The sequence below is a fragment of the Gymnoscopelus braueri genome (assembly GCF_963280865.1).
Source record: "Gymnoscopelus braueri genome assembly, chromosome: 10".
Taxonomy (NCBI): Eukaryota; Metazoa; Chordata; class Actinopteri; order Myctophiformes; family Myctophidae; genus Gymnoscopelus; species Gymnoscopelus braueri.
This window is the reverse complement of record NC_137611.1, coordinates 5,334,168-5,349,451: the sequence shown is the minus strand read 5'-3', so window position 1 is coordinate 5,349,451 and position 15,284 is coordinate 5,334,168. Positions and strand designations below refer to the sequence as shown.

Here is a 15,284-nt window from a genome sequence, read left to right as displayed (position 1 = left end):
ATCAAACATTTAGTCGATTTAGGTCTTTAAACAACCAAAGTCATTACATTATACATTTTGTGTCAACAATGACAGTTCACTCAAATCTCTTCTAGTCTTGGCAGTCCAGTGTAGTCTTATTTATTAGTCAGATCCATTTCCTGCCCAGAGACAGATGGCTCAGAAGTAGAAACACAGAACAGTTCCTTGAGGTCTTCTTGAGTCAACAACAACTTGAGTACACAGTCACAGTTGTTCCTGTCGGCTCAACCTCATGTAGACAACCCCTGGCTGAAGAGGTGTTATTGTTACAAGGTCTGATTTCCTGTTTCTGGCGATCATGCTGGTACAATTGGGAGTTTTCACCACTGAAATATTAACAAGACAATAGTCCAAAAGAGTCCTGCTAGTGGCCCCCTAGAGGCTTGTACTCCTCCTTAAACAAAACCGGACCAAATTGCCTTCCCAAAGGTCCCACGCTTTCACTAGTGTGGGGCTACAAATCCAAACAAAAGTGAGATTTAAAAAAATACTATAATTAGAGGCAGTCTTGGGAGATACTGTGTGCAAGTGCAAATTTTGGCCTAAGGGTTGCTGCTAGAGGAAAGCCCATGGGGTCACCTGTAAACAAGTATGGTTCATCCTCCAGGGAACATGAAGGTGAACAGGCAATTCCATGGCAATCAAGCTAGTGTTTGGGGGAAAAAAAGTTTGGGGTAGAAGGACAGATGGACCTATTTGCCATCCTTAGAGCCCCGCCACAAGGTGGGGCTAAAAACCAATCCCCAACGGTTTTGTCTTCTCTGGTAAATGGTAAATGGTGCATTTATATGCACTTTTATCCAAAGCGCTTTACACAGATTATGCATTACATTCACACACCGATGGCGGAGGAAACCATGCAAGGCACCAACCTGCTCATCGGGAGCAATTAGGGGTTCAGCGTCTTGCTCAAGGACACCTCGACACCGACTCTAGGGGAGCCCGGGATCGAACTGGGAACCTCTCGGTTGCCATCCGGGCCGCTCTACCGGCCACTCTACCCCCTGACCTGGGGTGGAGAGGGTTGGTAGCCCAAACCACTTCTTCCGTGAGGAAGAACTAAAAAGCTACAGGCTGCGGTGAAACCTGCAGGGAGGGTTTAACCCACTGATACCTGGAACGCATCTATGTCACTTTAGATTTCTTTAGGCTATTCAAAAATAGCAGATATACAAGCTCATAGCGCGGCACCGAGTGCCGCGCTATGAACTTGTAGATCTGCTATTTTTGAAAAACTGAGGAAAAAAAAAAGGGGTTTTTTCTCAATTTTTTTTTAGGATTTAGAAATTTTAGAAGACATTTCTAGAATCTTCTCAGGTCTTAAAGGGTTTAATCCATTTTTAATGGCTCAGGATGGTTCACATCCTCTGGGATCACATCTCTCTCTCTCCTCCCTCCGTCACCTCCTCCGCAGCAAGGGCAGCAACCGCTGCCTGTCCTCCTCCTGCCTCCTCTCCTCCCTCTTCATCTTGTAGTTCCACTTGGGGATCTGAAGGTGGGCGACGGCCGCGCCGCCCCGCCCCCTCCTGTGGCCCCGCCTCTCCGGGGTGAAGCTCATGCTCGGCGCCTTGCAGAGCATGACCTTGGGCACGACCTGGCCCGGCCGCACGCTGCTCCTCCGCATCATGTTGAGCGGCAGCAGGCTGGCCCGCCGCATGGCCATCGAGGACGCCGCGGCCGCCACGTCCTGCAGGAGCTGCGGCTGCAGGCTGGCCCGGCGCACCGTCTTCTTGGGGATGAGCTGCACCCGCGAGTTCTGGAAGAGCCTCTTGTAGATGTTGAGCCGGTCGGGGCCCTGCCGCTTCAGGTCCTCCAGCCGCCGCTTCCGCAGGATCTCCTGCACGGCGAGGCGGCGCCGGCCGATGCAGGGCGCGCCGCCGCCGCGGCTCACCGTGTGCGCCGCCGTGGCGATCAGCGGCGAGGCCAGGCAGGTGGTCACGCGCACCATGTGGTCCAGGACGCCGTCGTCCGCGGGGTCGATCCTGTTGGAGAAGCGGAAGAAGAAGGGGCAGCAGAGGAGGAGGTCGGCCAGGCGCCTCCAGCAGGGCCGGGGCTGGCAGGCCCGCGCCACGCGCTCCTGTAGAGGAGGAGCAAACACACAGAATGAGTTATTATTTTATTTAACCCATTGAGACCTGAAGCCGATTCTACATGTCTCCTAAATCTCAACAGTTTTCTGAAAAACCTATGTTTCTATGTCAGTGGTGCTCAATCTTTTTCATGTCAAGGACCCCCAAAATTATATGTATTTGGCCGCGGACCCCCATCAAAATATTTTGTTCCAGGGACCCCCCAGAAGCAAAGATTTGAGTTAAAAATGTTCGCTTTAAAAATATACATATTCAAAGATTTGCACACATTTTCACGATTTTTCATAAATAGCAGATCTACAAGCTCATAGCGCGGCACTCGGTGCCGCGCTATGAGCTTGTATATCTGCTATTTTTGAATAGCCCAAAGTGTAAAATAATGCTTTTTAGCTCAAATCTAAAAATGACACAGTTCCAGGTCTTAATGGGTTAAGGATGACGTACAGATGAAATACAGCATCATGGTTGTATATACCTCCGCCAACCAGTTGATATTTACACCTGTGTCTGTCTACACTCAGTATACAGTATGGAGTTCATGAGGTCTTTGGAATCTCATTAAAGAGCTAGACCACTTTGGTAGAGGTTTGGGTTGTGTCGTTACCTTGCCATGATGTAACTCCAAAGGTGGACAAGAAATCTAAAATAATTGCTCCATTGATTAGAAATTGATCTTTCAAAATATATATGCTCCTCATTGACTTACATTGTACAGTGAAACAGCTCTCAAAGTCACTCTTTTAGCACGAAAAAACACAAACAAAGCTGATTCAGACAATATAGAACATCATAGAGCTTTTTTTAATGTGAACTTCCTGTTGATTTTGCTATTTTAACAGGAAGTTAACATTTTTATTAAAAAAATAAACAGTACTGGGTTTGTTGGTGTTCTGTATTGTCTGAATCAACTTTGTTTGTGTTTGTTTACGGGCTAAAAGAGTGACTTTGAGAGCTGTTTTACCGTACAATGTAAGTCAATGAGGAGAATATTTTGAATGATCAATTTCTAATCAATGGAGCAATTATTTTAGATGTATTGTCCATCATGGCAAGGTAACTACACAACCCAAACCTCTACCAAAGTCGTCTAGCTCTTTAACATATTTTGCGAGGTCACAGAGACCTTGACCTTTGACCACCTATTTCTAATCAGTTCATCCTCGTGTCCAAGTGGATGTTTGAGCCAAATGACATTCCCACAAGGCCTTCCGGAGAAAGTCTGGGACGGACGGACAGACCGACGTACGGACCACCAGGAAATATACTGTAATGCCTCTGACGGTGTCCGCTGCCCGTGGAGGCGTACAAAAAAGATATGAACCAGATTTATAACCAGCAAATATTTGATTAGTAGCCAACTCAAGATCTACGCACTGTACACATTTATTTTCAGTGCTTTAATTTGTTTTTTTCCAATCCTTTGTTTTTCCAGCAAATTATTCTATAAAGCAATGATCGCTTAGAATGTTAGATAAAGAACTCTCAACATTATTTGTGTGTATTTATGTTAGAATTCAGTGTGAATAATTAAGAACACATTCTCAGTATGGTGATGGTTCTGTTTTGAGGGAAAACAGTGCAGTGATTTAAAGGTAGGGTAAGTGATTGTTAAAATAAGTGTTAAATAGCTCTATATTCTGATAGTACTCATTGCTATAGACTAGAGAGTTTGCTCAGCAGCTCTCCATGTCTCTCCAGCTCTTTAGTAAACATAAAAAAGCATTTTCAGGTCTGGATACCAATGTCATCCAATCAGGAGAGAGAACTCACACAGGATACAGGACAAACTTGGATGTGAATTTGGAAGTGATGATGACACATTTGGCTGAATTTGGCAACCCACCTGAAAATGTATTTTCTGTCTGTTTATTAAAGAGCTGGAGAGATGGGGAGACCCTCTGTTACTGATGCAATGATTACTATCACCAGTGTGTGTGTGTGTGTGTGTGTGTGTGTGTGTGTGTGTGTGTGTGTGTGTGTGTGTGTGTGTGTGTGTGTGTGTGTGTGTGTGTGTGTGTGTGTGTGTGTGTGTGTGTCAGTGGTGTAAAATAAATAATTACATTTATTCAAGTACTGTACAATTACTTACTTTATTCATTAAGTACTTTATTTTACTGAAATATTTCCAATTTTCAGTAATTTACTTTTACTGCACTAAATCTCAGAGGCAAATATTGTACTTTTACTCCATTACAATTATTTGAAACCTTAGTTACTAGTTACTTTGTAGATTTTGATTATTATTACAAAACATACATTACCCACTTCAGCTAAATTTAAACTTTAGCTATTTGAAAAAATAGCAGATCTACAAGCTCACAATGCATCGCGATGCGATGCATTGTGAGCTTGTAGATCTGCTATTTTTAAAAGATTTTTATACATTTGAAAACTTGTGAAATGGGACATTCTGCATAATGAGTAATTTTACTTTTGGTGCTTGAAATATATTTTGATGGCAATACTTTTGTACTTTTACTCAAGTAAATTTTGATTACCATACTTTTACTTGTAACAGTTTCTAAATTGCAGTATTGATGCTTTTACTTAAGTAAAACATTTGAGTACTTTTTCCACCACTGCAATCATCTGTGTGTGTGTGTGTGTGTGTGTGTGTGTGTGTGTGTGTGTGTGTGTGTGTGTGTGTGCGTGCGTGCGTGCGTGCGTGCGTGCGTGCGTGCGTGCGTGCGTGCGTGCGTGCGTGCGTGCGTGCGTGCGTGCGTGCGTGCGTGCGTGCGTGCGTGCGTGCATGCTGCGTGCGTGCGTGCGTGCGTGCGTACGTGCGTGCGCGCGCGCACGTGCGTGCGCGTGCATGCTGCGTGCGTGCGTGCGTGCGTGCGTGCGTGCGTGCGTGCGTGCGCGTGTGCGCGCGTGCGTGCGTGCGTGCGTGCGTGCGTGCGTGCGTGCGTGCGTGCGTGCGTGCGTGCGTGCGTGCGTGTGTGTGTGTGCGTGCGTGCGTGTATTAAGGGTGTGGTTATGAACCTCTAGCATGGGCCACTCCAGGGGGAAGATGTCACAGAACGTGTGTGTGTGTGTGTGTGTGTGTGTGTGTGTGTGTGTGTGTGTGTGTGTGTGTGTGTGTGTGTGTGTGTGTGTGTGTGTGTGTGTGTGTGTGTGTGTGTGTGTGTGTGTGTGTGTGTGTGTGTGTGTGTGTGTGTGTGTTAGTGGTGGTTACCTCTAGCATGGGCCACTCCAGGGGGAAGGTGTCACAGAACTGCTCGGCACAGGGCTGGGCCATCAGCCTGTCCATCAAACTGGCCGTGTAATGGCGGCCGGTGTACAGAGCCCACTCCCTCGGGGTCATTTTACGACCGTAGTCCCGAGCCTCCACCTCTGCACCTACAGACATACAGTGGAAAGCACATGGTCAGGTGTGGAAAGGATATAGGTCACACTAGCCTGGTTCCAGACAAAGCCATCTGCCATTGCAAAAATAAATTGCCCTTAATATCTACGCAGTGATATTAGTCTGGCCATGCCAAGCTATAAGGTCACACAGCTTAGGGTATGTGATTTTCTTTAGTTAAAATAAGTGTTAAATAGCTCTATATTGCTATAGTACTCATTGCTATAGAGCAGGGGTCTTCAACAGGGGGTCCGGGACCGCTAGGAGGGTCCTCAGAGCTACTATAAGGGTTTTTTTTTATTTTTACATTAACCACTTGAACCCCAGCATCCCTAATCTGAGGGGAACATTGGCCGAAAATAGCAGATCTACAAGCTCACAACGCCTCGCAGCGCGAGGCGGTGTGAGCTTGTAGATCGGCTATTTTCGGCAAAGAGGTTTGGTGTAGGGGGAGGAAAGGAGCAAATCAAGTACTACAGTAAGTATTGAAGGTTTAAGTGGTTGAATGTCTGAAATGAACAAAAAACATTAATTTACACAACGCTGATTATATAGTCAGTGAAGCTATCTATGAAATCTATGATATATTTTTTTATCTGCAACACAATTGTAAACAATGTAGCTTCATCTCTCTCTCAGCTAAGGGGTCCTTGGTCCGAAAAACGTTGAAGACCCCTGCTATAGATCGTTTGTTCAGTAACAGGAGTCTCCATGTCTCTCCAGCTCTTACTTAAACAGAAAATGCATTTTCAGGTCAGGATACCAATTTCATCCAGGATAGATAACTCAGTCAGGATACAGACGAAACAAGTGCCATTGGAAGAGATGACACAAATAAATGAGCAGACAACACTGACACTGAAACACTATAAAAATGCTAAAGCTGATAAATGGATACTCTCTGCTGATTGGCTGAAATGTTGTGACCTACCTGAACATTTTTCTTTTTGTTAAAGAGCTGGAGAGACAGGAAGACTCCTGTTATTGAACAAACACTAAACAGCAATGATAAGTTTGACCATCTTCTTACCGTTTAACATGAGGGCTCTGACGCAGTCGGCCCGACCCTGCATGGCGGCCTTCATCATGGCCGTGAAGCCATGGCAGTTCCTCCTCTCGATGTCCAGGCCTGGGAAGTAGTTCAGCAGGTAGTTGGTGATGGTGATGTGACCTGTAGGAGCAGAGAACAAAGAGAAGTAGTTCAGCAGGTAGTTGGTGATGGTGATGTGACCTGTAGGAGCAGAGAACAAAGAGAAGTAGTTCAGCAGGTAGTTGGAGATGGTGATGTGACCTGTGGAGCAGAGAAGAAGTCATTTAACCCATTAAGACACTGAGGCCGATTCTACAAATGTCTTCTAAATCCTGAACAGTTTTCTGAAAAACGCATCTGTGGTTCTAAAAAACCTTTTCATGTCAAGGACCACCCAAAAATGATCCGACCCCCCATCTCAAAATATTCTGTTACAGGGACCCCCCAGAAGCAAAGATTTTAGTAATTAAAAAAATATATATATATATAATATATAATATATTTTTTTTCAAAAATAGCAGAAATACAAGCTCATTGCGCGGCACGAAGTGATGAGCTGTGAGCTTGTGTATTTTGTATTTTTGAATAGCCAAAGCATACAATAAGTATACAATAATATAATGCTTTTTATTATTTAGTTTTAATGGGTCAGAAGGCCATAAAAGACTAGGCTGCTTATGTAGTGTGTTTTTCTTCACAGGTTAGAAACTACAGAAGGGTAAAAACATTAAACCTTGCACCGTGATGTAAGCAACACAGCTGCTGCGGCTAATACAATTATTTGTTGCTTGTTGAAAATAACCGGCTTTTGAGCAAAAATAACGTATTTTTGGACGAAAATCAGTTTACTTTCGGATAGCGGTGAAGTGTAAATTAGGCTTTTCTAAAAAGCACTGTGCTGTGTTGGTGTGTTGACTCATTTTCTCATTTCACCATGAGGTGTTGTGAAGTACTTTGTCATGAAGGGGGATCAATAGTGCCCTTAATGAGGCAGAAAATGAAGAGCCGTGTGTTGCTATTCATCATCGTTAGCACATGAGAGTGGAGGGTTCCAGGGTTTGATGCATGCGGCTGCGTCGCTATTGAAATTAGCTGTGATGATTCTAAAAAGCCTGAGTTTAGCCTTCGTCCCACGCCGGTGTCTCACACCGAAAGTATTAGCCGATATACATGCTCACGACGTGGCGAGGATGCGGCGCGGCGTGAGCTTGTATATCGGCTATTTGAAGTGCGCCACACTGTCGTGTGACGAGGTATATATTGGCTAGCAACAAAAAGTTGACTGTTGTTGCTGTTGTAAACAGTGGGCTCCAATGATCTGCTTTGTGCTTTTGTTTGGTCCCATTTGGGAGTTTTCTGGCTCCATTTGTTGCGACAGATTCAAGCTGTCTGGTATAGAGTGGAGGAAATGTGAAATATTTACATATGACGAATCTAACGGGGGCTATTCAGCGTCATTTGAACATTTTTATTTTTATATAACAAAAGCCTGTCACTTTGTTAAGTGCCTGCCACAAAGTGGAACTTGACAGTTTTTTCTCCAATAGATTTTCATTGCAAAAATCTTTAAATCCAACAACTAATATGCATGCATACGTAATATTATAATTTGTGATTTTATGCTTAGATTCCAGTTGTAGTTGCCTTCCCCGGGATTTCTTTCTGTTATGGTATATACGTAGAGTGCATTTCTACACTGTATAGCACCTTTATCCAAAGAGCTTTACTTAAATATTTATCCCATGATTTGTTGTAACCCATTTTTTTCACCCATGCGCCAATTACCGAAGCTGTAATCCTGGGCGCTACTCTCCCTCTGCCAGCCTGGGGAGAGCCCAGAACTGCGCTCATGCTTCCTTCAACGCATGAGGAGTGAGCACTCCCCCCTGTCACCTGACAGGGGGGAGTTTCCCCGGTAGGACGTAGCGCGTGGAAGGAACACGTTATTCCAACCAGTTCCTTTCCCCTCCATCAGGCGCCCCGGCTGACCAGGGGGAGGCAGTATAGAGACCAGGATTACTGCATACTGTTTTTTGTGAGGGTACCTACCCTAGGGGACACGGGGAGAACATGCAAACTCCACACAGAAAGGCCCTTTCGCCAACCCCACCTAGGGTATGGGCACCGATGACGCAGAGGAAAGAACACGCCCCCAGCGCCCACAGCGTCCCTGGCGGGAATCGAACCCAGGACCTTCTAGCTGTAAGGCGACTATCCCGACTGCGCCCCGTCCCCGGGATTTCTTTCTGTTATGGTAGTATATATTGTATTTCTACACTGTATAGCACCATCCAAAGAGCTTTACCATGCATAATATAGGGGTGATGGGCAACCTTTCCAGGATTTCTTTGTTTATTTAGTCATAAGCCGCAGCAGCATATCACACACCATAGACTGTCCTGCCCGCAGGCCTTCCTCAGACAGCGTCTTCACGCTGAAGGAACGTCTTCCTCAGACAGCGTCTTCACGCTGAGGAAGAAGGCCTAGCGGGCAGAAAACGGTCCGTTGTGTGTGACTATGATCTGCTGCTGGGGCTTATGACTAAATAAACAAGATGTCCTAAAAGGATCAAGTGAGTGCTGGTGATCTTTTCTAAGAGACTATTTCTGCCAGAACCGTGCACCCGGTACACGTGAACTGTGAACTATTCTTCTGATGAGTGCTTGCCTTTTTCAAGTCAACCTTTTCAGGCACATAATCACTTACAGTACTGCAACCATTTTCCAGTGGTGTAAAGTAACTAGGTACATTCACTCAAGTACTGCACTTACTTTACTGGAGTATTTCCAATTTTCTGTACTTTTGCTTCTACTCCACTATCTCAGAGGCAAATATTATACTTTTACTCCACTACAATCATTTGAAAACTTAAGTTACTAGTTACTGTGTAGATTTTGATTATTATTACAAAACATACAATAACCACTTCAGCCTTATATACATTTCGGCCATTTGAAAATAGCCGCTCTACAAGCTCGCGACACATTGTGAGCTTGTAGATCGACTGTTTTCAAAAGACTTTTATACATTTGAAAACTTTAAATGGGACATTCTGCATAATGAGTACTTTTACTTTTGGTACTTTAAGCACATTTTGATGCCAATTATAATTATAATTTTGTACTTTTACTCAAGTACATTTTGAATTCCGGACTTTTACTTGTAACAGAGTATTTCTATATTGCAGTATTGATACTTTTACTTAAGTAAAACATTTAAGCACTTTTTACACCACTGACATTCACCCATTCAAAACAGACGGCAGGGGCAGCCATGCAAGGCACCAGCCTGCTCATATTGTGAGCAGTTAGGGGTTCAGTCAGTGCCTTGCTCAAGGACAATTTGACACATTTCCCCACTCTGACTCGTGAGCCACCACTGCCACTCCTGGTATCATGCAAAACGCTCAAATAGCATGAAATAGTTTTTTTTTTAAACTACATTTTCTTTCTGTGAAAAAAAACCCTCAATTACCTGCTTGTGCTGCTGTGATGAGGGCGGTGTTCCCCTCGTTGTCCTGCCAGTTGATGTCGATGTACGGACACTGGGAGAGGGCCATGACCACGTCAACGTAACCCGAGTAACACGCCACGATCAGTCCAGACTGAAACGACAAAAAGGTCTTTTTAGTGTTGATTGACTGATTGAATATTCTATTAGACAAAAATGCAAAACAGCACGAGTACAGTCAAAGTCAAGTCCTTGCGGTCTTGTTTCCATTGGGGTCCTATATGTATTCAATTGATCAACATACAAAAAATAACACCAAAATTCAATATCATCACAAATATGAAACAGTATACTGTATGTACAGAGCATTCTCCTGAAAGGTGAATTTTCAGGGCTGTTTTAAAGGAAGCCAGTGAAGCACTTTTTTTTTAGGGATGGGGTCAGGGCGTTCCACACCTGGGTGGCAGTGCTGTAGAAGGAGAATTTACCCATGTTTGTTTTAAAGGTGGGTCGTGGTGGTACCAGATCCCATGAAATATCCATGAATCCGCAAATCTCCATATGATCTCATAATACCGTACCGACATCATAGACTGACCTGGCTTAAAGGGGACACAGACAGGCAGGCAGGCAGGCAGGCAGACAGACAGACAGACAGGCAGGCAGGCAGACAGACAGGCAGGCAGGCAGACACACAGACAGACACACAGACAGACAGACAGACAGACAGACACTAGACAAGGTTGCCAGACAGGGGTCGGCAACCTTAGGCACGGGTGCCAACGTTGGCACAGGGCAGGGGAGGGTGATCACTGGCACACTGGCATACGTGTGAGAGAGAGCTTTTTTCTTTTAAAATGAAATATTCAAAAAGGTTAAGTCAGTTCACATCTATATGCAAATGACATCCTGCACATAATTCTACATTCATACAAACTCCTAACTCTGACTATAGGGAGAGATTCTGGGAGATAGGTGGGTTATTGCTCAGCTGGAAATATTTAATGTGGATGTGGTGTCATAATTAAATGTAATGTTGCTATGGCAACACTGACTATCAAGCAAATCAAAACATGGCACTTCATGTAAAGTAACTAAGTACATTTACTCAAGTACTGTACTTAAGTACAATTTTGAGGTACTTTCACTTTACTGGAGTATTTCCAATTGTCTATACTTTTACTTCTACTCCACTACATCTCAGAGGCAAATATTGTACTTTTACTCCACTACAATTATTTGAAAACTTTAGTTACTACGGTAGTTACTTTGTAGGTATACATTATCACATTATAAAACCTACATTAACCACTTTAGCCCTATTTTATACATAGGCTATTTGAAAATAGCAGATCTACAAGCTCACAACGCATCGCATCGCGACGCGTTGTGAGCTTGTAGATCGGCTATTTTCAAACATTTTAGTACTTTTACTTTTGGTACTTTAAGTACATTTGGATACCAATACTTTTGTACTTTTATTCAAGTAAAATTTGAATTCCAGACTTATACTTGTAACAGAGTACTTCTACATTGCAGTATTGATACTTTTACTTAAGTAAATATTTGAGTACTTTTTCCACCACTGATTGTGGTGTCATAATTAAATGTAATGTTGACATGGCAACACCGACTATCAACAAAATGTAAACATGACACTTCATGTCAAACATGTTGCCAACCCCTGGTATAGACCAACATGCTGGATGTCATAAGGCGTAAGAATCACGTTAACTACCATGGCATTGTAATCTAAATCCTGTTGGCATTAGTAGCTGCAACCAAGCGAGATGACGCATGGAAGTGCAGTGTCACTGTCAGGTCAATGATAAAGGCTCATGTTCTGTACCCAACAACGTGGAGTAGATGTTCCAGCGATCCCTGGAACCGTTTGTAAACCTGGCGGCCCTATTCTGGGCATGTCATCATAGGTGACATTTTTTATTATATATATCGTTGCTGTCGGGCAGAAACCTTGTATCTCCATATTTAAACTGTTTTATGTTTTGTTGTGCATTAATATCCCCACTTCATCACAGAAGAGTGACGCACAAAAGTAGTGAAAATAGTAGATCTACAAGCTCACAGGGCAGAAACCTTGTATCTCCATATTTCACCTTTTTTATGTTTTGTTGTAAATTAATATCCCTACTTCATCACACAAGAGTGACGCTCAAAAGTAGTGAAAATAGCAAATCTACAAGCTCAGAACGCCTCGCGATGCGAGGTGTTGTGAGCTTGTAGATCGGCTATTTTCACTACTTCCAATAGTTTTTTAAATAATAATAAAAAAGGAATGGTTTTGGACAGCAACGATATCTAAAAAGTTCTAATGGTTTAAAATATATATTTTTAAATGGTCAATTTGATTGAATGTTTTCCAAATGTAGTGAACATAGCAGATCTACAAGCACACAACGCGATGCGAGGCATTTGTGAGCTTTTAGATCAGCTATTTTCACTCATTTAAATAGTTTTTAAAATAATAATAAAAAAGGTATGTTTTTTTCACCCGAGAGCAACGATATCTAAAAAGTTCTAATGGTTTCAAATATGTTTTTTTAAATGGTCAATTTGATTGATGTTCTTGTTAACTAGTTGTACGAACGCTTGTTTTATTGTTGTATTGTTTTATTGGATCTTGTTTAGTCGATACTTGTTTAGTCGATACTTATTTGTTTTAGCTCTTGCTCATTTGATTTTGCTATTTTGTCTCATCTGTTTAAGAAAGTAGGTAGCTGATATATTGCACTTTTACCTTAGCGCTAGGTATACTCTTGGTTGCTTGTTTTTGCAGAAAATGCACTTAAGACTTCTGGTGATTAGTAGTTTTCGCTCCCTACCTATGTTGAATGCACTTACTGTAAGTCGCTTTGGATAAAAGCGTCTGCTAAATGACTGTAATGTAATGTAATGTAATTGAGTTTTTTTCCTATATAGCAAAAACAGCAGATCTAACAGTGAGCTTGTGGATCGCCTATATTTCCGCCAACGCAACACCGCGCCATTCGATAATGCAAGGCTTATTAGGCAGTTAGGAGCTGAGCCCTTATTTCAAGCTGCTTCTTGGGGGTTTGCGTTGCTCTCTGTGCCATGGACACTCTCCATCTGTTCGCTGGAGGCTTAACCAACCTGCCTTAAGTGCTTCATGAGGATTTACCTCCACAGGACATCAAGTCCCCTGACCTCCTCGATGAGCAGCTAGGAGCTGATCTGGAGTCAGTCTGCCTGGCCACACATCCTAATGGTGTCTGCTGCTGGGAACGTTTTCCTGAGCTGACACAGGTTCAGTTTGAAACTGTCTGGTCATCCAGTTTGACTCTCTTTATTGACTTTAGAGTTTGACTTTGCTACGCATTGGGCATCAGTGGTGGAAAAAAAAGTATCAATGCTGCAATATAGAAGTACTCTGTTACAAGTAAAAGTCCGGAATTCAAAATGTACTTGAGTGAAAGTATAAAAGTATTGCAGATCTACAAGCGATGCATTGTGAGCTTGTAGATCGGCTATTTTCAAATGGCCGAAATGTATATAGGGCTGAAGTGGTTTTGTAATAATAATCAAAATCTACAAAGTAACCAGTAACTGAAGTTTTCAAATAATTGTAATGGAGTAATTGGGTACAATATTTGCCTCTGAGATGTAGTGTAATTGTACCTAAATACAGTACTTGAGTGCACGTATTTAGTTACTTTACACCTCTGAAAAAAGCCATATACTGAGAAATGCGTCTGATCTTGATAATCAATAATTAGTCATGCAAAATCGTCAAAAAGAAAGTGCTGTTGGCATGTGGAAGCACTACACCAAACAGCAAGCAAGAGAAAGTTCAAAAATAGTGAATTCTGCAGGCCCCCCCGTTTCCCCCCGAATCTGTATCCCTAAGCATGTATTTTCACCCATTTCGGATGCTGTCAATGCACTGAATGGGAAATTATTATCACGTTTAATCAGACTATTGATTGGTCTAAGTAGGTGAGATACTGACCTACCGACGGGGCTCAGTAGGCGTTTTGTATAAAGTATAGAGTACAGAAGTCCTGACTTCTGTTCACTCGTTCATCCCCTGGTTTGTAAAGTAATTTCTCTATGGAGAATAACATTGATAAAGGCTAAACATCTTAGAATCGTCTCATATAAGAATCGTCGTGGTCCAAAAATAAACAAACTGTACCTGCGATATTGTCAGGGAGGTGGCTCTGTATCGTTTATGATAGTCAGTCACTTATATTTGATACAGTCTGTTTCTGGCGAAAATTTAACTAATTCGGCGGAAGTAACATTATCGCTTTCTCACCGTCAGTTGATTCATATCCATAAGAGTCAAACCGCCGGGATCATTTGTTTATTTTTGGAACACAGTTCTTATTTGACACGATATTAAATACGTCTATAGGGATTCAGAATGGGGGTGGAAAACCGCGAACCAGGTAGACAAACCTAGGATGTGTAAATTACGTCAGACTTCGGTGCTCTATAGTTTTGGACCGTGACGGAGGCGCGCTGTCTCAAGCGAACTTGATCCACGAGAGGCACCACCGAGCGAGCTAAAGCAAGCGAGTAGCCGTGCCGAGCATTTACCGATAAGCACAGAATGGTAAATCATGTTTTGGGGTGAGCGTTTTCCCCAACTTTCATCAACCCACAGAATAACGACAAAACACCTACTGAGCCCCGTGGGTAGGTCAGTATCTCACCTACAATTAAACTTGATAATGTCCCATTCAGTGCATTGACAGCATCCGAAGCCGCTGGTATTTTAGGCGTATTATCTGATAACTGATCTCCCTCTCTTTCAGTGAACCGTTATGGGACACCTACTCTTTTGTTCCTGTCCGTCTCCTTCACTTCCTCCTCCGTGACTCCTTGCCTGATCATGATCTTGACGATGATGGAGTTGTTGTTGCAGCAGGCCTTGAAGAAGGAGATGGCCTCCGGCTCGGGGCTGGGCGAGCGCTGCCACTGGCACTGCGCCAGCGAGTCGTCCGGCGGGTAGAAGGAGTCGTCCGAGATGATGCTCCGGTTGTCCGAATCGAGCGAGTCGATGTCCAGCTCCTCGAACTCCTGGTACACCTCGTCGTCGTCCTCCCAGTAGTTGGGAATGTAGTCCACGTCCTCCTCCTCCTCCTCGGACCCTTCGGACCCCTCGGACTCCTCGTCCACCGTGATGATGGTGGGCACGTCCGCGGGGTTCCAGGTTCCTGGCCCCGTCTCCCCCATCCCCAGACCACCACCTCTTGCCACGCCATTCTGCTGAGCTTTCAAGGAACCCCCTACGCCTGGGACCTCCGTTTTCAACACCATTTAACCCAGAAAACGTCAAATGTGTGCCCACTGTACCACCGCG

General features: G+C 43.6%; 1 protein-coding gene across 1 annotated transcript; it reads right to left on the bottom strand.

Annotated features, from left to right (window-relative positions):
• Nucleotides 1-1,420: 1,420 nt before the first annotated feature.
• ankrd33bb (ankyrin repeat domain 33Bb) lies at nucleotides 1,421-15,241 on the bottom strand (the record flags this gene model as incomplete). Its single annotated transcript, XM_080438847.1, has 5 exons — nucleotides 1,421-2,098; nucleotides 5,287-5,450; nucleotides 6,488-6,628; nucleotides 9,962-10,091; nucleotides 14,759-15,241. 5 exons carry the CDS (start codon nucleotides 15,239-15,241, stop codon nucleotides 1,421-1,423), a joined length of 1,596 nt encoding a protein of 531 aa, XP_080294973.1.
• Nucleotides 15,242-15,284: the final 43 nt, after the last annotated feature.